The sequence below is a fragment of the Paroedura picta genome, chromosome 4, assembly GCF_049243985.1.
Source record: "Paroedura picta isolate Pp20150507F chromosome 4, Ppicta_v3.0, whole genome shotgun sequence".
NCBI lineage: Eukaryota > Metazoa > Chordata > Lepidosauria > Squamata > Gekkonidae > Paroedura > Paroedura picta.
In genome coordinates, this window is record NC_135372.1 from 125,718,160 (window position 1) to 125,744,501 (window position 26,342).

At 46.9% G+C, this 26,342-nt stretch overlaps 1 protein-coding gene across 5 annotated transcripts in view; it reads right to left on the reverse strand.

Moving 5' to 3' along the window:
- Window positions 1–2,164: 2,164 nt before the first annotated feature.
- Window positions 2,165–26,342, reverse strand: part of PREX1 (phosphatidylinositol-3,4,5-trisphosphate dependent Rac exchange factor 1) — a 253,178-nt gene continuing 229,000 nt past the window's right edge. For all 5 annotated transcript variants that reach the window (XM_077335562.1, XM_077335563.1, XM_077335561.1 and 2 more), the window contains exons 30-40: window positions 20,752–20,880; window positions 18,464–18,505; window positions 17,754–17,971; window positions 14,956–15,055; window positions 13,641–13,784; window positions 12,343–12,457; window positions 10,912–10,978; window positions 7,555–7,733; window positions 6,735–6,837; window positions 5,333–5,400; window positions 2,165–3,740 (exon numbers count right to left, since the gene is read on the reverse strand). In XM_077335562.1, coding sequence (XP_077191677.1) covers window positions 3,698–3,740; window positions 5,333–5,400; window positions 6,735–6,837; window positions 7,555–7,733; window positions 10,912–10,978; window positions 12,343–12,457; window positions 13,641–13,784; window positions 14,956–15,055; window positions 17,754–17,971; window positions 18,464–18,505; window positions 20,752–20,880 — 1,208 coding nt within the window. In that variant the 3' untranslated portion in view covers window positions 2,165–3,697. The remainder of the gene's footprint in view (window positions 3,741–5,332; window positions 5,401–6,734; window positions 6,838–7,554; window positions 7,734–10,911; window positions 10,979–12,342; window positions 12,458–13,640; window positions 13,785–14,955; window positions 15,056–17,753; window positions 17,972–18,463; window positions 18,506–20,751; window positions 20,881–26,342) is intronic.

Genomic DNA, 26,342 nt, shown 5'->3' on the forward strand with positions numbered 1-26,342 from the left:
TTCTGACAACTTTGAAGTGAATGGGCTTGGAAGCATGTGTGTGCTTCGTGGAGTCACCAATTTCAGGTTGGGAAATTCCTGGAGGTTTGGGGTGGAGCCTGCAGAGGGTAGGGTTTGGAGAGGAGACGGACCTCAGTGATTGTAATGCCATAGCATTCACCTTCTAAATCAACCATTTTCTCCAGAAGAATTAATCTTTGTCATCTGGAGATCAGTTCTAATTCTAGAAGATCTCCAAAATTTACCTGGAGGTTGAGGAGCCCAGCACTTCTTTGGATGTTACCTTTTTCATGCTTTCCCCCCTACTTTCCAAAGCATTGGAAAGAAAAGTGCAAAAGGGGTCAGAATGGCTTAATGACCAGTAATGGATCAGCCTGGAGTCGGATTTTGCACATGAAAGGGCAAAGTTGAGGCATAAATGTTATATGTGGACCTTGGTTCTAAGCAAACAGCTATAATGTTCTGTAGCTCTCTTGCAACCCTTTGCAAGCCCAAAGGGAATGCATTGTTGCAAATAAAAGCAATAATATTTCTCAGGAAGGCAGCTTTCTGTACCAAATTCCAATCTTTGCAGGCACAATATGTTGGATAAAGATCATCAGTCCGAAGAGAATGCAAGCTGAGAAGAGAACCAAATGCGGTTGTTCAAGAAAGTGATTTATTAATAAAGTTGTGTCCTTTATATTTCTCAGTAGACAATGTGAAAAATTCTTCAACATCCTTGAAAAGGGAGTCTACAGCCTAGGTCCCTGTTTTGGTGGTGAACATTTTGCTTTAATTATTGCTGGAAAATGTCTTACTTTATCTACTGAGCAATACAAAGGGCATGCCTTTATTAATAAAGCTCTTCTCAGCTTGCACAAATATATGTTGAGCAGCCACCGATTTTAATGAATCAGGCGTGTGTTGAACTATAGACATGTTTTCTGTTAGGTTCCCACCTATGCCAGTCTTCTCCCACAATAATATTTTCCCACACCGAGGAGAGGCTCCAGAAATTTGGCAGGGTGCAAGGAAATTGCTATCTTTTTTCATCAAGCTCATGAAAGAATAGCAGCACAACAGCATGAAGGGACCGCAGTTAAAGTGGGGATGAGACTTTGACATCAGAGGAACAGCTGCTTCAAACAGGGCCCAAAATGAATTTGATTTGGATTCCATTAAGCTCCTGCAAGACGGCCAGTTCTAGAAGGGTTCAAGTCAGGGAGACCATGTTGCCTGCCTTGGCCTCAGTCCCTACCTGCCCTTCAGTAGGGTGAGAAAGGGGAAAAAGCACCTGGTTTTTATACCTGGCTTTTCACCACCTCAAGGAGTCTCTCTTCTCCTCTTAACAGACATCCTGGGAGCTAAGTGGGGCTGAGAGAGCCCTGCTCTGTCACAACAGCACTAGCAGAGCTGTGACTGGTCCAAGGTCACCCAAGGAGTAGGGAATCCAACCCAACTCCCCAGATTATAGGCTGCTGCTCTTAACCGCTTCCTCTGGAGATTTGGGGATGGAGAAAATGGGAGGGGGATCAAAACTGCATCCTGTAATGCTGCTACATTATTTCCATCGCCATGTTGTGGGGATGCTCTAGGGCAGGGTTAGTCAAACTGCTTCCCTCCAGATGTCCATGGACTACAATTCCCATGAGCCTCCCATTGTAGTCCATGAACATCTGGAGGGACTCAGTTTGACTACCCCTGTGGGTGCTAAATCCTCCTGAAGACTGCCATAATTCCCTGATTAAGATCAAGCTTTTTCCATCTCAGATTTATAATGCCCAAATACTACCTCTGGCACAGGTGTCCACCTCCATTCCTGCAGACCCTTCAGACTCCTGGAAGAATAATCGCTGGGGCTGTAGGTTCCATGGTTAGGAATTGCCTTCTGGGTCTGTTTGTCTGGAGACAGAAAGACGAAGCCAACCTATTTCGTCAGCTGGGCCGTTCTTTCGGAAGAGGAGAATGCTGGGAGGAGACAGTCTGAATTCTGTTCACGGAGCGGCAGGATACACACTAAAGAAACAGTCCAAACTAGCATCTTAAATACTCACTTACAGTTGAGAATTCCCTCCTCCGCCTCTCCCTCCTCTGTTCTTTAATTGAAAAGAAACGCCTTCCGCAGCCAAAATATGATCAGACGTTTTTTTTTTAAATGTAACACAAAAGATGAAGGACTGGATTGTTAAGAAATGTTGGAGTTTATTAAATGCCTTATTTTAGCCAAACTCAAAATACCCCTCCTTTCCATGTGCTAGATACAGACACCCAAAAGAGCTTCTATACATGACCAATAACAAACGTTTTAGAGAAGACTATGGCTTTAGTCTATGACGACATAGAAGAGTGTTAGTTTGCTTTTTATACCCATTTTCCTTCTTTTTTTTTTTATTTTTTGTATCTCGATCCACATGGATTCAAATGCTTAAGGCACTCACTCCAAATGTTATTTCAGGCCTGAGGTTGATGATATTTTTCATTACATCGCAGCCAGTAATTTGGAAACAAATTACTGTGCTAATGATAATACTGATCAAACAGAAAACGTTTCTAAAATAGGGGAAGGGGGATCATACCGTACATTATATACACAAGCACAAGTTTCTCTTTTTACTTACAATCCACTGGAATCTATTTTTGTTTTTTTTTTAAAAACAACAACACATATTACTTAAATACTGAAAGGTTTTAAATAACGTAAAATTATTTTCAGTGAGCTGCAAATTGCTGCAGACTTCCTGGCATGTTGGCCCCGTCTCATTTGAAACCAATACTTTCCTTTCTTTATTTAAATCTTGTATATATAACATGTTTCCAAAACAGATATTCCACTCCACATAAATAAGTATAGCTTCTCTGTTCCTTGTTTTAAAAACCCTTGTCTGCTCAAATTATTAGAGTACAGAACCACATGTACTACCCTTTTGTAATGTCTTTTCCTTTACAAAAAAAATAAAATAATAATCCTTCATTGCTAATGTAAAATATCACTGTACTTCCAGAATACATCATGGACCATTAGTAAAAAAAATGTTAATTTGCAAACCCTGAACTTTACAGTAAAAGTTTAAAGGAAATTCTTGGTAAGGATGCCCAATGGAATGTACACTCTGCAGAGTAGAGTTTGGTTTAAACGGGGCTTAAGTGGAAAATGCCTCCAGAATAAATCCTTTGAATAAAACAGAGATGTGTGCTCTTTGAAATTCCAAAAGTGCAAGATGGTATACTTGTAAGACTCAAAGTTACTGGTCGAGGACTGCGCTGGAAACTGGGCAAAAGCCCCAAATACCAGTTGATAGGTAAAGGTGCTTGGCCTTGCTTTTTGCCCACCCATACTCCCAAGTCACAACGGTCAGTCAACAACACAGCCAAATCCTTCCTTTGCTTTATCCGCCATATCCTTCGCCTCTTCCCTTCCGGCATCGGCAGAAGGCAATCCCTCAGACCAAACTGCGGGGGTGGGGTGGTATTTTTTCGGAACTCCTGCAGCAGCCCAGAAGAAGGGGCAACCATGCATCCCATGCAAGGAATGAGTAGAAAGGCAGTTTTTCTCAGTGCACTGGACTGCCCAGAAGCACAGAGCCTAGTCCTGTCCTCTCTCTGGACTCAGCACCATTGGCAGAAGATGGGATCAGGGCTCTGGCAGCATTATGCTCTGCTGAACACTTCCGCGATCCCAGGACAAGGTGTTTCCTCCTCCTCCTCCTCCTCCTTTTTATAAGTCTCCATCTGAAGGTGGCTGACACAACTTGTAAATTCTGCAGAAGTGCAACATAAAAAAATCGCTGTTACAAAAGGAATGTTAATGAACTACATTGCTACCATCGTGCTCCAGTGTGGCATAGTGGTTAAGAGCAGCAGGCTTGGTTGCAGGTTTGATTGCCCACTCCTCTTCCACCTGAAGCCTGCCTTGTGACCCTGAGCCAATCACAGTTTTCTCTGTAAGCTCCAATGCGGCATGGAGGAGGCCAGCACCATGCTGCCGCTGCTCTTCGCCGCCTCTGCTCCAAGCCCTGTGATCCATACAACAGTCACCTCTAGACGAGACTTCTGTAACTTACTCTAAGCAGGGCTGCCCCTAAAACTGCTCTGGAAGTTCCAACTGCTCCAGAATGCAGCAGCTCAATCCCTTACCAGGCCCCAATGGAAAGCACATAGGACACTTGTGCTTTCCCAGCTGCACTGGCTCCAGATTGGAGACCAAATCAGGTTTAAGGTTTTGACACTTACTTCCAAAGCCCTAAATGGTCTGGGACCCTTGTATCTATGGGGCTGCCTCTTCTGCTATACAACCAAATTAAGGTTGAGCAACCAAAATCTGTTGAGGGTCCCCAGCCCCAAGGAAGTAAAACTGGCCAAGGGAAGGGCAATTTCAGTCCTGGCCCCGGCCTAGTGGAACTCTCTCCCTAGAGGGATCAGAGCCCTCTAGGACTTTAGACAATTCCAGAAGGCATGTAAGACAGGGCTGTTCTGTCAGGCCTATGGTCGAAACCAGGAAATAGCACCATAAAGTTACTGGCCTCCCAGTTCGAGCCTACCTGACTTTCCATAAATGAAACATCGATTAACCCCTCAGTAGTTTTAAACTGTGAAAAAGGCAGGTTTGGTATGATTTTAACTTTAGGTTTTGAAGCTTAACTAATCTATTGCAAGTTGGTATATATGCATGTGGAATTCCAGTGTTTCTTTACTGATGTTACCCGCTCTGAGTCAGCCAGAAAAGAGTGGGTTATAAAAATAAACTTATCATCATTATGATTATCTATGCTCATCTAATATGGCTGCAATCCCTCCTGAATCATGATTGCTTATCAGGATGTCAATCCCACTCTCCTAAGCTGACAATACTGTGACGACCACTTCTGATTTATTTTATACAAAAATACAAGAGCCCTAAGATGGTTTAAAAGGTAAAGGTATCCCCTGTGCAAGCACCGAGTCATGTTTGACCCTTGGGGTGACGCCCTCCAGCGTTTTCATGGCAGACTCAATACGGGGTGGTTTGCCAGTGCCTTCCCCAGTCATGACCGTTTACCCCCCAGCAAGCTGGGTACTCATTTTACCGACCTCGGAAGGATGGAAGGCTGAGTCAACCTTGAGCTGGCTGCTGGGATTGAACTCCCAGCCTTATGGGCAAAGCTTTCAGACGGCTGCCTTACCACTCTGCGCCACAAGAGGCTCTAAGATGGTTTAGGTGGAGTAAAAGACCAAAAGTTCTGCAGCATTAAAAAACCAAAAATTCCGCAGCATTTTGGGAGCATAACATTGGTTGCCTGTGTCTCTGTGTTGCATCTTTGTGCTTGCAGATTAGTTTCTACAGTCCAAGTACCATCTGTACAAAGCTACCTACCGGGGTGCAGACTGTGGCATCTGATCCATCACTTTCAGATTTTTCGCAGAGATTTCTACTCTTGGTCCCTAAAGCAAACAGAAGAATGGATGGTATTGACATTACCAGTAAAACATCTCAGCCCTCTGGGAAAACACTAAAACAGAACTATATGATTTTTATTTAAAAATCCATTAAGTTCCGTTAGCGGCTTTGGAAAGCACCAAGGTAGCACATTAGTCTTCTGTGTTTACTTAACTTGAAAGGATTCTCAGAGCATTTTGCAGCACCATGAGATTCCCATAATACAATGGGCTGCAGATAGACAGAAGGTACAAGGTTGCGTGGTGAGGCATTTTGCCTGGTCTGTGTACTTTAAAGACCTCTCCCATCTCAGTGCTTATAGATGAGGCTGCATGAAACTGAGCCAGACCACTGACTCTCTCAAGGTCAGCATTATCCTTTCTGACTGGCTGCACCTCTCCAGGGTCTAAGAGGTCTTTTGTACCACCTACCACTTCATCCTTTAAACTAGAAATGCAGGGATTACATGCAGCACTTTCTAAATGCAAAGTACTTCCACGGACCCATGGCCTCGTCTTCAGCTTGCCATACGAAACTCAGCCTGGTGAAATAATTAAAGGGTTGGACTAGATCTGGGAGACCCAGGTTCAAATCCCCGCGCTGTTGTGGAAGCTTTCTGGGTGTCCTTAGAACATGGTGTCCTTAGAACTCTCAGATTCCCCCGACGAAGCTTTTACAGTGAAATGCGGAGGGGCTTACTACAATAATCAAGCTGCCATCTGGCATCTCTTATTATCCAGCTTGTTGAACTTAGCCGTCGTACAGAAATATACAATTTCTCATATATGAGGTGTGTTTAAAAGGTTTGGTGAATGGTCCAATATCTCAATTGCAACATGGGCCAGGCGCACATGGCTATCCAGAGACATGTTGAGGAGCACCACCTAACGTGGAATGCATGTGGCCGTCAGGGTAAACCCGCTGTGGGCAGTTGAACATAGTTAACATGAAAGGTAGGTTCACATTTAAATGGAGCAATGAGTGAACATCAAGTTCTGCTACAAATTGGGGAAAATGTTGGCACAAGTGTACAGGATAGAAGCCGTGACCAAAAAATGTGTTTACGACTCGTTCGACCGCTTTTGTGATAGGAAGGATACGACCGAGGATTGGCCATCAAAATGACTGAGTGAGCGTGACAAATGCTGGCATGAGATCAGCAACCGGCTCTACAATTGATGGCAGAGATATTGGGCATTAGCAAAGGCATGGTGCACACATCGGGTAAGTGGAAGATTCGGGTAAGTGGAAGATTTCTGATTCAATTCACAGAATTTTTAGACACGCCTTGTATATATTATTGTTGGTGGGATTTATTGATCTGTTCCTTGATACTTACTTGTTTTCTCATTATGTCTGTTGCTTGCATAATACACTTGGGCAGGAGTCCATGACTTCGAGCTAATATGGCTGCCTGCTCCAATGAGACACTCAGTGTACTTCTAAGAACGAGATACAAAGATTTTTGTCATTACGTTTCATGTCAAATGACCTGCTCTTAGCAAAGCAAACCTGAAGGTCATCCCCCCCCCCATTTTTTTCAGGAGAACAATTCTGTAAGCCTCACTCTTGACATTTTAAGTTTTATTTATTTATTTATTTATTTGTTGGTTTATTTATTTATTAATTTAGAGAATGTTTATTCTGTTTTTAAAAACATTCAAGGCAGCTTACTGTAACAGAAATGTGTAATAACACCACCATCCTAATAAATAAGCCTATCCGTTTAAAAGATCAATTAAAACAGCAAGGCAAATACAGACGCATCTTAAAATTATAAGAAAATGGCAGTATCTTAAAACAGCAGTCAAATAATAAACAATAAAGCCATGACCGTGGCCATCTAATTAATTAATGTCAAGTCCAAACCAGATATTACATCTGACAAGGGGAGTCTCTTATCCAGCCCTACCCAGAATGCTTTGCAGGCCTATTCAGTAGGGCTTGCTTCCAGAAAAGCATCCCTAGGATTGCACCATCTCCTAATAATGAGTTTTCTATGTGTAGAATATTTTTGCATGGAGAGTCACGTTCCCTCTCCTGAGTGATGCAGTACAAGCCTCAGCACATGTGTCTCATCTCAGTGAAAACTAGATGTGAACCTCATAAGTTATGAGTATGACATTTGGAACAGTATGACATTTGGAAATACCCCCCACCTTTGCATGCCCGTGCCACACATGACGACCTGGCAGGCGCCAAGACGGTAACAGAGCTCCGAAGATATGGGCAACAGTCCGGCCCCTGATACAGAAATGCTGGACTGGCTGCCTTTGGAGGTGACAAAAGACTTCATCAGCCTGCAAAGTTCATCCATTGCATTGATAGGACGAATAAGCTGCAAAAAGAAGCACAACGAAAAAGACTGCATCAGTGGGTCGTGTCCTCATCTTTTCTGTACTTACAGATTCGCCAGAAATTGTACCCGGTTTGACCCCTTACAACAAGAACAATTCGAAATACATGAAGCTGGAATACAGATGATTTGCTTTGGGAGTTTTGGGAGTGGGTTGAGTTGACAGGCAGTCAAAAGGTCACTTCACACATCTAGGTTCCACCAGGTCTATGGTTGAGGCCGGCACGCTAAGGAAGATCTGTATGACCCCCCTTCAGGATACAGCTATGTGAATGGTGGCCATGGATTCCATCTTCTTCCTTTTCCCTCCTCCCTCTAGGAGATTAAGTCAGGGGGAATAAGTTTAAGTCAGCACAGAAATTGGTTTTTCTGCTGTATCCTATTTCATCATTTCAATTTTTTGATTGTAAATTTGTCTGTGGTTTTAAGGGGAGTTTTATTGGGGATTTTATTGGGGATTTTATACAGACTCTGTAACCCACCATGAGTCATTTGGGAGTGGCAGGTAAGAAATTAAAAGAAAGAATGAAAGAATGAATGAATGAATGAATGAGTTGTCCCTGACAGCACACTCAACAGGAAGCCACAGTCAATCCATGCTCTTTGAGGAGCTGTACTATGTGTGGCTTCATTTTGGTAAATTATTTCTAGGCATCATTTAGCTCACTGGCTCTGGGGGTAGCTCATGAAAAAATTCAGCTCAGAATATATACACCAAATAAAAATATTTAAAAACCCGTATAAAACAGCAGCTATAAAACACAGCAGCCCTGGAGGAAGCAACAGAAAGTCAATTAGAGACATTATATTAAAATGAACTATGGTAACTCAGCACCATGAAAAACAGCAAGATATTAGAAGTGCTAAATATTTTTAAAGGGCTAAAATAGATGGAAATTAAAATGTTTTCAAAGAGTTGTCAGGTTCACTTTTTAAAAAATTATGTGCAGGCCTAAAATATGTAAATTGTGGAGTGGTACAAAGGCAAAACTAGTGAAAGAGATAGACTTCGGCTGCAAGTGCAAAAGATGTTCGCAACATGGCACAGTGTACAGGCCAGTGTTCTCAACCTTCCTTATTTATTTATTTATTTATTTATTTATTTATTTATTTATTTATTATATTTATATACCGCCCTCCCCTGAGGCTCAGGGGGGTTTACATGGAACATAAGAACAGTACATGAAACAGTCTATAACATATGAATAACCATACAATAATATTAATAACTAATAGTTGTCACCATATAACAGTATATACCCTGAATCCAACTTAAAATGCCGCAACCCTTGAATACGGTTCCTCATGTTGTGGTGACCCCCAACCATAAAACTATGCAAGTGTTCTTTCACAGAAATTAAACTGAAACCGACCAATGGCGTGAAGATCCATTGTTCATGACTTTATATAAATTGTTTTTTTTTCCGGGGTTTCTCAGTTCAGTTCTGCCGCTTGTCCCACCATGCCGATCTCGCTCTTTCACGCCGCTCCAGACAGGCGAACGCTGTATCTTGATCTACCTCGCAAGGCTGTTGTGTGGCGCCTGCAGGAGAAGGGGCAACAGTGGCGCCCCCCCTCGGCCAAGTTGCTCGCCCTGCCGTGACCCCTGTGAAAGGGTTGTTCAACCCCCAAAGGGGTCCCAACCCCCAGGTTGAGAACCACTGGTATAGACTATACTACTGTAAGGGGTGGGCAATTCAGTTCAGATAAGATGAGAAGTGCTGATTTGGGTACTTTTTGGAGCTATTCGAACCATAAAACCCTGTTTGAAATAGCCTGATCTATGTAAAGTAGCCAGCATTAAAAAATTCATTTTACATTTCCTGTATGTTGTACTTATATATATGACAGACCACTGATAAAGGCAGCAATATCAAAACGCGTTTGGTCAATGCATGATCTTATCTGAAGCTATGTATAAAATCTTTGGGTGTTTTTAATTCATATTGTTGTATTATTAATAAACTAGTAATCAAGCCCGCTGTAAAAAAAATACAGCGGGCGCTAGGCAAGGGAGCCCTTGGCAGTCGCGCGCAGCACAGCCGCCGGGGGCTCCCTTGGCTGGTGGCCTGACGCGGCGAGAGGCGCTTTGCATCAGGCCGCATCAGGCTGCCGGCAAGGGAGCAACTTCCTTGTCGGCAGGGCGGGAATCGGCCGGGCCAATTGGCAGGCGCGAAGCGCCTGCTGATTGGCCCGGCTGATGGTCTGTCCAGAGGAAGGGGCCAATCAGCACCCTTCCTCATCCCAGACAGAGCTTTCCCTAACTCCTCCCACAAAGCCCTTACGGCTTTATTTAGTCCGCGGTGCCCGCGGCGCCGCGGGCTGTGTTAAAATACCGGTATTTTTATATCATATTTTAGAAACTCTGTGATGCACTCACATTAGGCCTGCAGCCATTCCTCTTTCTGTGAATCTTTTTTGGGTTTCTGAACATATTGATTTACCCTGCATAATCTGACTTGTGTCTCAATGAGAAAGGCATATAAATAAATAGAACAATTAGCGGTTCTTTTCTCAACAGCCAGATGTTTTCTCTACAAAACATCACTCTATAAATATTAGATTAATAATATGATAATATGATAATAATAATAATATGATAATAATATGCTCCTGGGGAGGAAAGCTATGGCAAATCTAGACAGCATCCTAAAAAGCAGAGACATCACCCTGCCAACAAAAGTGCGTTTAGTCAAGGCTATGGTATTCCCAGTTGCAATGTATGGCTGCGAAAGTTGGACCATAAGGAAGGCCAAGCGTCAAAGAATTGAGGCTTTTGAACTCTGGTGCTGGAGAAGACTCTTGCGAGTCCCTTGGACTGCAAGGCGAACAAACCGGTCAGTCCTAGAGGAGATCAGCCCTGACTGCTCTTTAGAAGGCCAGATCCTGAAGATGAAACTCAAATACTTTGGCCACCTCATGAGAAGGAAGGACTCCCTGGAGAAGAGCCTAATGCTGGGAGCGATTGAGGGCAAAAGAAGAAGGGGACGACAGAGAATGAGGTGGCTGGATGGAGTCACTGAAGCAGTCACTGCAAACTTAAATGGACTCCGGGGAATGGTAGAGGACAGGAAGGCCTGGAGGATCATTGTCCATGGGGTCGCGATTGGTCGGACACGACTTCGCACATAACAACAAAACAGAAAAAGGGTTTCTGTACCTGATCGATCTTCACAGCTGCTGTGTTGGAATCTGTAGGCAGGTTGGATCTCTCAAGGTAAAATGCCCTGAAACAAAGCATTAAATAAGCTGCATAAGCTTGGAACTGTCGAGTTTCAAAACAGCATGGACGAGACAAGATTTCTTGGATTGTGAGCATGTGAACACCATTCCTTGTGGTGCAATCCTACACAGAGTGATGCCAGTCTAACCCCATGGAAAGCAATGTCATTAGGCTGGACTCACTCTGTATAGGCCTGCACAGACATACATTTCCATTTGTTTATTACTCTCGTGCTACTTAACAGGGTTCATTTTTGTTTTATCTGATGCTAGAAGAAATCTTTCCTTGTGAGTCTATCAGTTTAAAGATACTGATTCAAGAGCAATTGGTGGATAATTCCATTGCTTTAGATTGGCCTTTCTCAACTTTTTTTACTGTTGAGAAACCCCTGGAACATCCTTCAGGCTTAGAGAACCCCCAGAAATGGTGCAATTGTGCAGAATATGTTTGGGAAGCATAGCTGTGTACAGGCCCACCTGGGACCATTCCCCTTCCCATGTTCTCCAGGCCAGGGGGCGGGGGGGGGGGGGGCAAGTTGATATGACCGTGTATGGTCACATCATCAAGAAACCCCAGGGTTTCCCAAAATCCTGGTTGAAAAAGCATTTTTAATGGTAGATTCATTGAAGCAGGGACCTGTTTTTTATCTGTGACCCCGCCCTGAGTCCAACCACATCCTGAAGACTTAAGACCACTCATGTTTTCTTAAGCGGGGGCTGCAACTGCTGATTTTTACAGACTGCCATTATGTTGATCCTGATGGTTAGTGGAGCTCCCAGTAGCCCCCCGTAGCTCCAGGGAAATACCTGGAGATTTTTGGGGTGGAGCTTGAGGATGGAGGAGTTTGGAGAGGACAACAATCTCAAAAAGGGGTTAATGCCATAGAGCAGGGGTAGTCAACCTGTGGTCCTCCGGATGTCCATGGACTACAATTCCAATGAGCCCCTGCCAGCATTCGCTGACAGGGGCTCATGGGAACTGTAGTCCATGGACATCTGGAGGACCACAGGTTGACTATCCCTGCCACAGAATTCACTTTCCCAAGCAGCCATTTTCTCCATCGATACTGATTTTGATCCTCTGGAGATCAATGGTAATAGCGGGAGATCTCCCGGGGCCGCCATTGAGGGTGGCAACCCTACTCCCAAGTAGCAAAGTTCCGTGGGGACCATTGGGCTGCAGTGGAGTGTGAAATCAGCAGAAATCACTGCTGTCTCTTAAGAAAGGTTAAGGTTATTCATGTGTCTCTACCTATGCGGTTGGATACAGACCACTGCTTAACAACAACAGCAATAGTGACACAATCCATTTTGATTGTAGGAAAATGCTTACTATCAACAAACAATGTACTTTTGGGGCTTACTGTACCTGAGCCTGCGATAATACTGCTGCACCTTCCCGAGAGAAGAGGCGTTAATTTGTTGCTGAATCTCTTCCAGAGACGAACCACCTGGCTGGGATTGGCCTTCCAGGTTTTCAAGGGCTGTAAAGATGTGTATGAAAGCTTGTCATGCCTCTATGGGACATCCTCATACTCCCTCTGGTTTTCAAACCATTGCAATGCAGTGAGACCAGCGCTTTTTAATATATCACACTCCTCAAATTATTCACCTTCAACCACTGCCCAATGAGGAGGACAGCCGCCATCCCATTTTACAGATGGAAAAGCCAAGACTGAGCAAAGAATTGTAACCGGACACTGCTTACCAAGCGTGCACTCTCTGTTTCATTGAGTTACCTGGCCATGTGTGTGGCTGCACTCAAATTTAATGTAGGGCTGATGACAGGAGGCCTTGCAGGGAGAGGCAACCAGAGCCACACCAAACCACTTTGCTTGGTGTGCAGGGTCAAGTCTCCGATCAAGGAACTGTGGTCCCCTTCTTCCCCCCATGACACTGGGAATACCTCTAAGGCTCAGCATGTCTGGCTAAGTGCAATGCTGTCCCCAATTTGCTCCCTCTTTGTTTGCCAGCAACTGACATCTTCACAGATAGATGCTGAGGGTTTTCTTTGCCCCCAGACCAAACAGGTTGCCTATTTCTGGCTCAGCACATGCCCATGCATGTTCACCACTCCACTCGCCTTTTGCTCTAAAAATGGGTGCCTTCACTTTATGAGATTCAGATGGGTCTAAATTAACAAAGAGGTCTAACCCTTAACATGTAACCCTTAACATTTTATCAGTTTCTGCACCGCAAGCATGTTTTTTAGTTGGCATTTACTTGTTGTGATCAGGTTTAAGCTTTTAAAAATTTAACTCCCATGGCCTCATTCCTTACTTACCTGTATAGGGAGAAGAAGAAGAGTTGGTTCTTATATGGCACTTTTCTCTCAAAGTGGCTTACAGTCACCTTCCCTTTCCTCTCCTCACAACAGACACCCTGTGAGGTGGGTGAGGCTGAGAGAGCCCTGATATTACTGCTCCGTTATAACAGCTTTATCAGTGCTGTGATGAGCCCAAGGTCACCCAGCTGGCTGCATGTGAGGGACTGCAGAATTGAACCAGGCATGCCAGATTAGAAGTCTGCGCTCCCACCCACTACACAAAGCTGGCTCTCTGGAAAGGGGTGTGATTCAACCATATTGTTCATTTTGTTATTAAAACCTGGTGCATGCCAACTATATTTATAGCTCATGATTCAAAGGGCTGGGGATTTCACCTGTACCTTTAGTGAAAAGCACAGCATGCAACTTCAGGCTTCCTCCATTCTGAAACCGGGAAGGCAGTTTGGAAAAGTAGTAGCTGTCCAGGTAAAAGATAACCTTTAGAAGCTGCCGATTCCCTTCGACATGATAGAAGACGTGGGTATCTGGGGAAACAAGGATATGATGTTCCAGTGTTTTAAGGAAACTGGCAGCTGAGATGGCTGATATGTCGAGACTGTAGAACTGAAACTCTGAAATGAGAGATTTCTAACAGAGATCTTTTTAAAAAGAACAGGCCCGCTGGATAAAGGTCCAGCTAATCTAGCATCTGGTTCCTAGGGACACATATGCAAGGAACTCCCTACCTACTTGTTTCTAGTACCCTAAATTCAGAGTTTACACTTACATGGAGTTTAGATTTCATTATCACAGCTAGCAACAACTGACAGAAGAAGAGTTGGCCTTTATACCCCACTTTTCACTTCCCAAAGGAGTCCTAAATTGGCTTACAAACACCTTCCCTTCCTCTCCCGCCAACAGGCACCCAGTGAGGTAAGTGGGGCAGAGAGAGCTCTGACAGTACTGCTCTGTGAGAACAGGCCTAAGAGAGCTGTGACTGGTTTAAGGTCCCCCAGCTGGCTGCACATGGAGGAGCAGGAAACAAACCCAGCTCTGGCGATCAGAAGCTACCACTCTTAATCTCCACACCATGCTGGCTTTTGGTGTAAGGAGCCAACCTCAGCAGAGTTATACCTTTCCAGATCCACTGAATTCAGTGGCCTTAAAGAAAGACTTAATACTGCTTATTAAATGTTTATCAGTTCTACTAAGTGTGGCCACTTGAGGGCGGATTTCTTTTTCTTTTTTTAAAAAATCCACTGCCTCCACAGGCGCTGTGTAACAATATCATAAAACTGTAAACTTAAGTAAACAATTGAACACAGTTATATTTCAGAATTAACTGCACTCCTGCCAGGTGTTTAGCAAAACCTGCGGTACGTGCAGCTCTAATTAACAATCCACAGAGATTAAGGAACCATAACACTTCAAACAGCAGATGGCTCAGTGCATTTCAGCAGTGAGCACAAAGTCGCGGGGAAAATTAGCCCCAGAGTAGTGGCAGAAAAGAGCAGGCTAGGAGCCTTCATGAGTCCCTGCTCAAGGAAGAAGTATCTGAAAAAGTGAGCAGGGACTCATGAAAGCTCCTCCCCTGCCACAAATGTTGCTAGCCTTTAAGCTACTCCTGCCCTCTTGCTCTTCCCTACTGCCACAGACTGACTAACAGAGCTACCCATCTTGATCGATCTCCATGGAATAATTCACAAACAGACTCACTGGCCACAAAGCACTCATCCAGTTGCTTGAAGTAAAAGGCAACCTTGTCCAGTTCCGAAAGGGTGGCCTGGATGTCCTCCAGCATCGTTCGCTCCTCTTTCTAAGGAAGAAACAAACAGGAGTAGGTGGATAGATTGCAAGGAATCGCCAGCACGCTCCTCTTCCCCTCCCCCATGCTGTGTGAATCCAGAGGGGAAAGGATAGCCCAAATCTCAGCTGAATCAGAGGGAAGAGGAGTGCTCCCGGCCAAGGCAGCTTTGGATTGGCTTCTCTTTTAGTCTCATTTAAACACAGCCTGCCCTAAGCTAGGCTTAGCTGGAGACAAGCACAGTGCTCCTGCCTGGATCAGCTCTCAGCTGGCTTCCTGTGCAGTCTTTCTTTAAACAAGGCTGCAAGGGAAACCAGCCTGAAGCTCAGCTGAGCTGGAGAGAAGTAGAGCATTCCTGCCTGAGCTAGCTTTGGGTTGGCTTCTCATGCAGCCTCATCTAAATGAGGCTTCACGGGCAGCCAGCCCAAAGCTCAACTGAGTCCGTGGAGACCGCTCCCTGCAGATCCGCTGATTGTTGGGCTGTCTTCTGCAGTCTTGACGGGCCTGCAAGATGCCACTATTACACCAAGCTGAGGCCAGAACAAGTAAATGAAATCCCATTGACTCTCCAGAACAGGATTCCACCACCAAACACATAGAGGAGTAGTGGTAAAATGGAGCATGATGGTGTCTTTATTGTTTTATTTTAGTTTAAACTCAAGTTAAAATGTTGCAACCCACCTTGAGCCTGTTCACAGAGAGGGGCAGTGTATAAATTTAATAATAAATAAATACAATAAATTAATAAATGTCAATCCCTAAAGGGAATGCAGTTAATAAGGCTTTGCTGCTATTCCCCTCCCCGCTGCTATTCTCCTCCCCTCCCCATTTTTTTTTCTTTTAGGGTCAAGCCAGCTCTGTAGTCTCCTGTCTTGAAAACCCTACAAAGTTGCTGGAAGTCAATTGTGACTTGATAGCAAAATACATTTAAAAAAAAAGGGGGGGGGGCTTGCAGAACCTTCTGAGATGCTCAGTGGACAGGCAGGCATATAGATATTTTAATCCAATTTTCAACTGATGGTTTCTCATGAGAGGTCTTAATGAGGGCTTTTTATGCTGTATCTGATCTGAAGGTTTGGTTGGTGTTTTTAATTGGATGGTTGCCACTCAAATGCTTTGACGGGATTGGTTGCATTTTTACTGCCTTTGCAATCATTTATATTGGGTTTTTTTGAAATTGCTTTGCTTTTGCATTGTTTGGAAACCCTTCTGGTAATGGCATAGATACTTGTTAAATACAGATTTTTTTTTGTATCATACAGTTAAGTATTGTTTAAAGACACTATTATTGTTATCACTGTTATTATTACTAAGCAAGGGAACAACACTTTTGTGTGTGTTTTTGGGTGTAGTCATGATTAATGTACCTCTTTCTATTTGACTGCAGTACTCTGTTACTTCAGAAGCTGCATGGACATTTTAATACAATTTTTATACCCTTCCACCAGCAGAGGACAGAAGACTACGCAAAATATGCTAACATTCCTAATCTCTTCCACCCTAGAATCTGAAGCACTAGCTTTCAAGTTTTTCAGGATGACAAGTTTTTCAGGATGACAGCCCACCGTTATTCACAACTTTCAACTTGGAACCTACTTTTTATTTTTGAAAGGTTCACTCTGCTTTTAACTCTTGTGTGCCAAGAAAGCTGGGAAATCCTGTAATTTTAATGGTTGCCTAGAAGAGAGAATTTAGGCAAATGCTGCTTGTCATGCAGGGATGAAAAAAAAGACCTGCAGCTGCTGAAATTCCTTCTTTCACATTTCTTTAAAGACACCAGCATGTCCTTCTCCATCACTTAAGGGCCCAGCTTCAAAAGAACTGCTGCCCCACGGCACTCAACTTGATTTATTCTATTTATTCTATTCTTTTCAGGGCATCCTTCAGTATGGGCTGACAAACAGACATTGATGTCCACTGGTCATAACACAGGATTTTACACTACAGTCTGAGATTAAGAATGTCAGCTGGTCAGCTGAATTTAGCAAGAGCTGGTGTTTGCTCGTGCCACTACCGTACAGGTACAATACCACATCACACAGGGCCAACAATCTTTCCCACCCCCCCAGGCAGAATGCAAAGAAGGTTTAAAAAAGACTCTTGGGAAGGGTCTGCCCATATAATGACCATGCTGGGTCAGATATTCACATACACATTGTGGCCGTGCAGGAGGGCACCGATGGAAGGAAGTTCTCATGTAGTTGGGGGAGTTTATGAAGGTGGCCTTGATCATTACATTTAACAAGACAATAGAGCGCACCAAAAAAAAAAGCAATTCCAGTTTGCCAGTCCTTGAAGATATACACAGTATGAATTAGGAAAAGCATGGAGTTGCTTTGTATGCAGTCAAAATATTGGTGTCAATACCATCTACTCTGACCAACAGTGGCTTTCCACGATCTCTTCCCCAACACCCGTTACCTTAGATCAGGGGTAGTCAAACTGCGGCCCTCCAGATGTCCATGGACTACAATTCCCAGGAGCCCCTGCCAGCGTTCGCTGGGAATTGTAGGAATTGTAGTCCATGGACATCTGGAGGGCCGCAGTTTGACTACCCCTGCCTTAGATCAACTGGAGATGCTGGAGCAGAATGCAGGGCATTCTTTACAGAGCCATCAGCTCTCCCTACATGGCCAATAGATGAGTAAGCTGAAAACGGTACAGTTCCTTGTCTTGGTTTTTGTTTGAGGAAACTACAGCCGGTTCTTACCACGCTGGGGGAAAGCAACGACTGGTAGTTGAGCAACACCCCAGTAGCTGCAATCTGCTCTAGCCACTTCTTGCTGGCTTCCCTGCTGCTCTCTTCGTACTCGCCATTGTTATTGTATCGGTAGTTGAGAGCGCCCAATAGCTGCTCAGAGAACGTGCACACGGCTGCCACCAGGGACTGGCAGAAAATGGCATCTCGTCTCAGCTGCAAATCTGTATCTGGAGAGAAATGGAGGGCAGGACCAAATGAAAAAAAAAAGCAACAACTCCATTATTCTGATCTCATTTTCCACACGTCAAGAAGAAACCTTATATACTGGAGAGCTATTCGTGGAATCCTCTCCCTTCCCTTTGTTTGTCAGGGGATTCCAGCTTTCCAATTCATGTTTACAGCAAAGATTCTCCACTGTGACCAAACCTTCCAACAGGATATAGCGTTTATCTTTCTCTAAGGGAATAGAGACAGCAATCATGACTAAACCTGGGCAAAAAGACTGGCCTATAAATGGGGGGCTTTGTGCCAACAATCCAATATGCATGGAAGACAAGCATATTTTTTTTAATGCTATCAAACATGCATTCCTCTAATCAACTTAATGCTTTCCCCTCCTCTGAACCAGGAAGCAAATAGGCATGTAAATCACGCATGTGTCTCCAAACGTTGCTGACTGGGTGCTTTAACAATGGCAGCAAATCAAAGAGCTCTCTTACCTGTGCACTTCAGCAAGGCCAGCAGCAACTGGTTCTTCCCATCTAGAAAGGAGAATGAAGACAAATAAGAACTGGCAAATCGTCTTGTGTTTAATTCAAGCTTGGCTCCATGCTTCATTTCTAAAATGCAGGGAGTTCAGCAGACACAAAGAAGCTTGATATTCCCAGCTGTGCACAGGGTGACTGAAGCCTTTGAGGCTCCGGATTCCACCATCCCTCTGCCCTTGCTTGTCACTGAACAGGACAGTGGCCCACTGAATCCTGGCACAAAGGAACAACAGTTTGCAAACGTAAATGAGAGAGCAGCTCTGGGTCCTCGTTAGAGCAGGGGTAGTCAACCTGTGGTCCTCCAGATGTCCGTGGACTACAATTCCCATGAGCCCCTGCCAGCATGCATGCTGGCAGGGGCTCATGGGAATTGTAGTCCATGGACATCTGGAGGACCACAGGTTGACTACCCCTGTGTTAGAGCACTGGTTTTGCATGCAGAAGGTCCTGGGTTCAGTCCCTGGCATCTCCAGTGGAAAGGATTAGGTAACAGGTGATGAGTAAGATCTCTACCACAGATCCTGGAGAGCTGGTGCCAATTAGAGTACAAAATACTGTCCTGGACAGACCAAGGGCTGGATTGACTGGAAAGCGGCCTCTTGTGTTCAAAGAGGCATAGGACTGCCTAAGAGCGCTCAACTGGTCACAAAAATCACACTCAGCCTCACAAGGAGGGTCCCCAATGTGGTGTTTTTTTGGGCTCCACGATACTCATGAACATTTTTTCTGGTGCCTGCCAAGTGTTTTGAGAAAGTGAGTGGGTCCACTGGGACTTTTGCCTAGCCAGGCTCTGATTGGCCACTGGAGATTGGCTAGGCTTTGTATCGACAGCACAAGGTAAGATGCAGCAGCCATTTGGGGCAGCCACTGGGTGGCTGTGCCCACCAAAGGCAGCTGCAGGATTAGAATAGAATAGAATCATAGAGTTGAAAGGGTCCATACAGGCCATCTAGTCCAACCCCCTGCTCAACGCAGGATCAGCCTAAAGCATCCAGGATAAGTATCCATCCAGCCACTGCTCGAAGACCATCAATGAGGGGGAGCTCACCAACCGATTCCATTGTTGAACTACTCTGACAGCAATTCCCCCCCTGATATCTAGCTGGTTTAAAGCCATTACTGTGGGTTCCATCCACAGTAACTGCTCCCTGTCCTTCTCTAAGTGACAACCTTTCCAATACTTAAGGAGAGCAATCATTTCCCATCTCAACCTCCTCTTCTCCATACTGAACAGTCCCAATCCCAAATCCCTCAGCCTTTCCTCTTAGGGCTTGGTCTCCAGATTACAAATCATCCTCATCACTCTCCTCTGAACCCTCTCAATTTTGTCCACGTCCTTTTTGAAGTGAGGCCTCTAGAACTGCACACAGGACTCCAGGTGGGGTCTGATCAATGCGGTATAGAAGGGGACTATGACATCTTACAATTTCTATGTCATCCCTCTTTTGATGCAGCCCAAGACTGCATTCACTTTTTAAAAATCTCTGCATCACAGTGTCGACTTATATTTAGTTTACAGGCCACGAGTACCCCAAGATCTCATTCTCACAACCTTAAAAAGGTTGGAGACCTCAGATTGTGTAAAACTGAAATGGTCAGGAGGACATTTTAATGAAGGAAACAGAACTGCAATAAAATGGAATCATTCTGGAGGCTCATTTTATAAAGGGACTTTGACTGTAGTCTATTGCACTGTTTATTGCATTACTCTCTTGCTTCTGCTCTCTTGTCCTCCACTTTTGTAGTCCATTTTCTGCATTTATTGTATGTCAGGAATTTATGTGGTAGGGGAGGGGTTGTTTGGGCTGTCTTCAAATGTTGAAGTCCTATCCCTATTGCATTGTTTCACTGGATGGCTTAAGGTGTATAACTGCATGTGACTGCCTTGAGAATAAACAAATCAATGCATCATGGTTAAGTACAGACCCCATGCACAGGAGCATTCAGGACTTCGGCTTTGATTGCCTGCAGGGAACAAGTCTCACCTTCAGAGCTGCCACACCTATCAGATCGATGATGCCACTGAGCCTATGTCAGCAAAAAAAAGGGAACTCGCTCACAGTTACTCGTGGGGACAACAACCTCCTAGCAATTTTCAATCTGTATGAAATTTGGCAGCAAGTGTAGTCTGAAGCATTCCCCTCCCCTTTTGCTCCACCCTTGTTGACCACATCCTTTGTAACGCTTGTGCAACAATGAGATTAATAACAGAGCTCTCCTCCAGCTTCTCATTCACAGACCTTCCACGTATTTTTGGATGGTTTCAACCAGGTTCTTGATGCGGAGCGGAAGGTTCCAAGGGTCTTCTTGGATGCTGACTTGTATTTTATTCCTGCTCCGCATTGTCGTTTCTTCTTTCTGTTTAAATTCTGTGGAAACAAGATACTTTAAAGTCTAAGCAACTGAGCACTATTTAGAGTAGTTAAGAGGATTGATTGAGCTAATGCATAAATATACTCCCTGCCAAGCCTTCTCTTAATTGCCTAATTGCTCCAAGAAAGAAGGAACATATAACTCAACTGGGAGTCTGCACAGTGCAGCAATGCAAATATATAGTTTAATGAAAGCAGTAAAACAGATGCTAAGACTGGAACTACATTATATGAAAGTCACATGGCTGTCGTAGAGAGCAGCAGCTCTGCAACAGCTCCTCTTCTTTTGCCCGCATAATCTAGTAATCCAAAATCAGTGGCATGATACCATCACAGTTCACATCCCTCCCCCCAGCATATCCATTTCAATGGTTGCTGCTTTCAGGGTGTGGCAGTCACAGCATGCACCAAAATGCTATCTGGGAAGAGAATGAGACTAAGGATGGGCACAAACCACATTTTTGTGGTTTCGTTTCTGTTTGAAACACAAATGGAACCATAAACCCATTCAAATCAGGAGGTTGGTTTTGCACACTGACCCAATTTGCATCAGCTCATGAGCAACTTCAAATTTAAACCCTTGCTTTCTGTTCCCTGCAAAAAGCCATGGGGAGCAGAAAGTAAGGGTTTAAATGACTCACAGTCATTTCACCCCCTGCTTTTTGCTCACCACTGCTAAGCTGTTTTTCATGAAGAGCAGAAAGTCGTGTTTTAAGCTCCTCTTCATGAACTGCCATGAACTGCATCAAAATTTGTGCTAGTTCGTGGCAGTTCTTCAGCTTGTGAACATTGCTTCATGAACCAGCCCAAATTCGTCAGCCAGTTTGTGCCCATCCCTAAATACTACAAAGGGCTACTATTATCAGCAGCAGTCCATGTAACTAATAACCTCAAGCTCCAGCTTGAGCCACTCCAGTGGTCAGATACTGAATTCAAAGATTCTGCCATGCATCTCAGCAGAGCCTTGCTGGATCAGACAACTGGTCTATCTAGTCCAGCATCCTGTCACTCTGTCCTCTGGCAGTGAATCCCACATTTTAATCATTCTCTGGATTTCATCTAAAATAGATGCAATCTATAGGAGAACCCCTCAAATGCAAAGGGACTTTCCAATCCCTACAGTAGACATCTATGGACCATCTGTGCAGAAATAAATAAAGGAAACTTCCTTGTTCTAAATCTGCTGATTTAACCAAATATATCGGCCTCTTCGTCCACAACATTTGTAATGCAGCGAAGAGAGAATTCAGATTTAGAGAGGAAAAGGAAACGTGGCTCATGATCAGGAAATGTGTCTTGTATCGGCTACAGAGAAGGGATGGAGGAAGGAGGGGGGAGAAACACACCCAAGCATATCCTGGGTTCTCTCTCAAATTCTCATACTCTCTGCTTTGTAGAAGAAAATCAGTTAAATGCACTATTTGCTGCATGCATTTAACAGTGTCTGTATAAAAATGAGTGATGAGATTACAGGAATTTGTTCAACTCCAAGCCAAAAGCAGCAACAGAAAGTTTGAAAAACTTTTTTTTTGGGGGGGGGGGACTGCAGTGGATTGCTTCACAGCAAAACACAACTGACCCGCTGTGAACTTTTCTGTCGTGGTTCGATCCTTGGTGGCTTGGGAACCAGACCGAACCCCGCCATCAGAGGCGCCCGCGATCACGGAGGTAGGGCATGGTGATCACAGGCAAGCCGGCAGCTGGGCGCCCCACCCGATCGTTGAGGTGGCAATGGCCGCTAAAGAACCTCAATGTCCCCCTCCACCTTTTGACAAGGGCCCGGAGATGGCCCTTTGTTCCAGGAAAATGGGCCATCGGGAACCCCGGAAAACCTCGCATATGTGCATGAGTCATGATTGTATCAGCATGTTCCCTCCGGAAGTACTGGGTGGGGCAATACAGCCAAAGGAGGTGGGTTTTGTATAAAAGAGAGCTTCCACCTGGAGTTCGGTGGAAGCTCTTACTCCATACCAGCGGACTCCACGTTGCTGAAATAAAGCTTGTTCCTGTTGTATCGTCCACCCGGCCTGGCGTGACGTTTTCTTCAAGGGGCACCCTGTTTTTTCAGTTAGCAAGCGGGTTCCCGACATCGTAAGAGCTTCCCCCCGAACTCCAGGGTCGGCATCGCATCCGAGCGCTTATCGGGACGGATCCAGAGATGGCGTTTTCAAGCAACGAGGCGGTCTCGACCCCCACGAACCCCGGGAACATGGGTTTAATGTCCCCGGGAGATTTCCTCCGAAAATCGGGGGGCCAGGAGCAGCTGTCCGGGACCCCGAGACCCTCGGCAGCGGCGGCCAAGGGAAGGCGCCGGGCCATGGGGTTCCCAAGCACGGCGGGGAGCGCGCCGAGGTCTGGGGGGTTGGCCCCAACCTGGGACACCCAGCTGAGGCAGGCGCTTCGCCCGGTAAGACCTGAGGAATCCCTAGAGGACCTGCGGCGGGCCATGGCGGACTTGGCCAGGCGCTTGCAGGCAGCTGAAGCCCGTGAGCAAGCTCGGGCCGGGCCCGGAGGGACTGGTAATACAACGGCGGAGGGGATCGCGTCGAGTGAGGACGCCTCCAGCGACGAGGACGAGCCCGGCACTGGTGAGCGGGCCCCGGACCCCGACCCGGAGCAGTTTTCAGTCCCGAGTAGGCGAGACGGCCAGCGGAGAGGCGAGACAGCAGAGGATCTCGGGGGAGCAGGTGAGCCGACGGGGCGGCGAGAGCCGGACCAACGCAGGAGCGACGTGCAAGGCAGGGAGCGGCACGGCGTCGTTGGGCAAGTTGGTAGCCGGTGGAGCGGAGCAGGACGAGACGGCGGACGCCGAGAATCCCGGATCCGGAGGGGGTCGGACTACTCTCCAAAACGTTCCCCCCCAGAGCTTAAGGCGCGTTTCGACGGGACGCCGGACGACCTCCCGCAGTTCCTCCTCCACGCGCTGACGCATGCCCGGAGATATGGAGACCGGTATGAGGACTCCGAGGACTTGGTCTGGGGGGTGGCCTCGTGTCTCCAGGGCAAGGCGGGTCAGTGGTACCTGGGGTTGGCCGAGCGCGGCGACCCGGCAACTCAGGACCTGCAGGACTTCGTGGTCGCGCTCCGCCGACGATTCCAGGACCCCCAGGCTGAGGACAAGGCAAAGAGTCGGATCAAGGGACTTCGACAGGGTACTAGGGGGGTTATGGACTATATAGACATTTTCCGGAGGGAAGCAGGCAAGGTGTTCTCCTGGAACGAGGAGACCCAAATCGAGTACTTCCGGGAGGGCCTTAACCCGAAGCTCAGGGAATGGGCCGTGATCAAGGGGACGGAAGAAGATCTGTCTACACTGGAGGGGTGGTGTTTCGTGGTCGCCAAGCTGGAAGCCAGCCTGGGTTGGGCCGCCGCACCCCCCCGGGAGGCCAAAGGCGGGTCAGCCGAGGCGCCAAGACCGGGCCCTGACAACTCTCGCCCCAAACGACCCCCGAACCCCGAGCGGGAAAGGAGACGCTGGGAAGGACTGTGCCTGAAATGCGGGGGGTCAGGACATTTCGCAGCAGCGTGCCAACGGCAAGGGGGGGAGGACCGCGGGCTCTCCCAGGGGGGAGGTGCGACACGCCCCCAGCAGGCACGCCGGGCGGAGGACCTCCGCAACGAACCGGGAAGCGTCCAGGCGACGGGAAACGGCCAGGACCTGCTGTAGACGGCGCCGGGCAGCAGGTCCCGCGGTGCGAGGGAAAACCCCTACAGCATGAGGCGCGACCTCCGAACGTGGTAATTTTAGAGCTCCGGAACCCGGAGAACGGACTAAGTTGGGTGGGGGAGGCTCTTTTGGACTCTGGATGCGACCACAGCATGGTCCACCCCCAGATAGCCCGGGCTTTGGGGCTACCGAAGCGCATTCGGAAGGTTCCCCTGGTTTTCGTCCAGATGGACGGCAGCCCGATTCAGGGGGGACCTTTCGGGGAGGAGGTGGGTCCTATCGCCATCCACATAGGGGACCACCAAGAGCTGCGGTGGCTGATCCAGGTCCCCGTAGCGGGATATCGGGCGGTGTTGGGCCTGGATTGGCTGAAGGAACACAACCCCGTGGTGGACTGGCGGGCGGGGACCCTGAAGTTCGACTTGACGGTGGGTGCACGGCATCGGGTCCCCCGCGAGAATTCCAGCCACAAGAGGACGGCGGCGCGTCCCAGGGGAGCGGCGGCGGCGCAGCAGGAGAAACCAGAGCCCGAGGTCCCGCCAGAGTACCGAGACCTCGCAGCCGTTTTCAGCGAGCGGGAAGCGGACGAGCTACCCCCACACCGCCGCACGGACTGCGCTATCAACATCCCAGAGGGGGCGGTACTGCCCAAAGGGCGCATCTACAAAATGAGTGAGGGTGAGCTCAAGGACCTCCGGGAGTTTTTGGAAAAAAATCTGGCCCGAGGTTTCATCCGGCCCGCTTCCAGTCCCATGGGAGCTCCAGTCTTGTTCGTCCGGAAAAAGGATGGGTCCCGACGGCTGTGCCAGGACTACCGGGGCCTCAACGCCATCGCAGCGGGGAACGCTTACCCCCTCCCGCTGATCCCGGATTTGCTGGCCCGGCTGGGCAAAGGGACTCTGTTCACTAAGTTGGACCTAAGGGAGGCGTACTACCGGGTACGCATCCGGGAGGGGGATGAGTGGAAAACGGCGTTTAACTGTCAATTGGGACAATTCGAATTTAAAGTGATGCCGTTCGGTTTAAGCGGGGCACCTGGGGTTTTCATGAGTCTAATTAATGAGGTGTTGCAGGACCTTCTGTTTCAGGGGGTGGTTGTTTATTTGGATGACGTCCTGATCTACAGCCAAGATCCCCAAGAGCACGTGACCCTGGTGAGGGAGGTGTTAAAGCGCCTGCTGGCAAACCACCTATACGTGAAGCTGGCTAAGTGCGAATTCCACCGTCCCTCCCTGGACTATTTGGGCTACCGCATCTCAGCCCAGGGCATAGCTATGGACCCCGAGAAGGTGCAGGCGGTGCTGGACTGGGAAAGGCCCCGCACCCGGAAACAGCTACAAAGCTTCCTGGGGTTTGCTAATTTTTTTAGAGGCTTCATCCCCAGATACTCCTCCGTAGTGGCTCCCCTCACGGACTTGCTAGGTACCAAGGGGAGAGGTCCTCGCGCCACGCGGCCCAGCGCAGCGCTCGGCTGGAATGAGAAATCGGAGGCAGCGTTCCTGGCCCTCAAGCAAGCTTTCGCGTCTGAGCCCACGCTACTGCACGTCGACCCAACCCAGCCGATGGTGGTACAAGTCGACGCCAGCGACGCAGCAGCCGGGGCGGTTCTCCTGCAGCGAGACCAGGCGGGACAGCTGAGGCCGGCGGCCTACCTCTCACGAAAATTCGCCGAAACGGAGCGGAACTGGTCTACCTGGGAGAAGGAGGCGTTTGCGATTAAGTTCGCCCTCACCGAATGGCGGCATTGGCTGGAGGAAACAGAGGAGCCGTTCGAGGTCTGGACAGATCACAA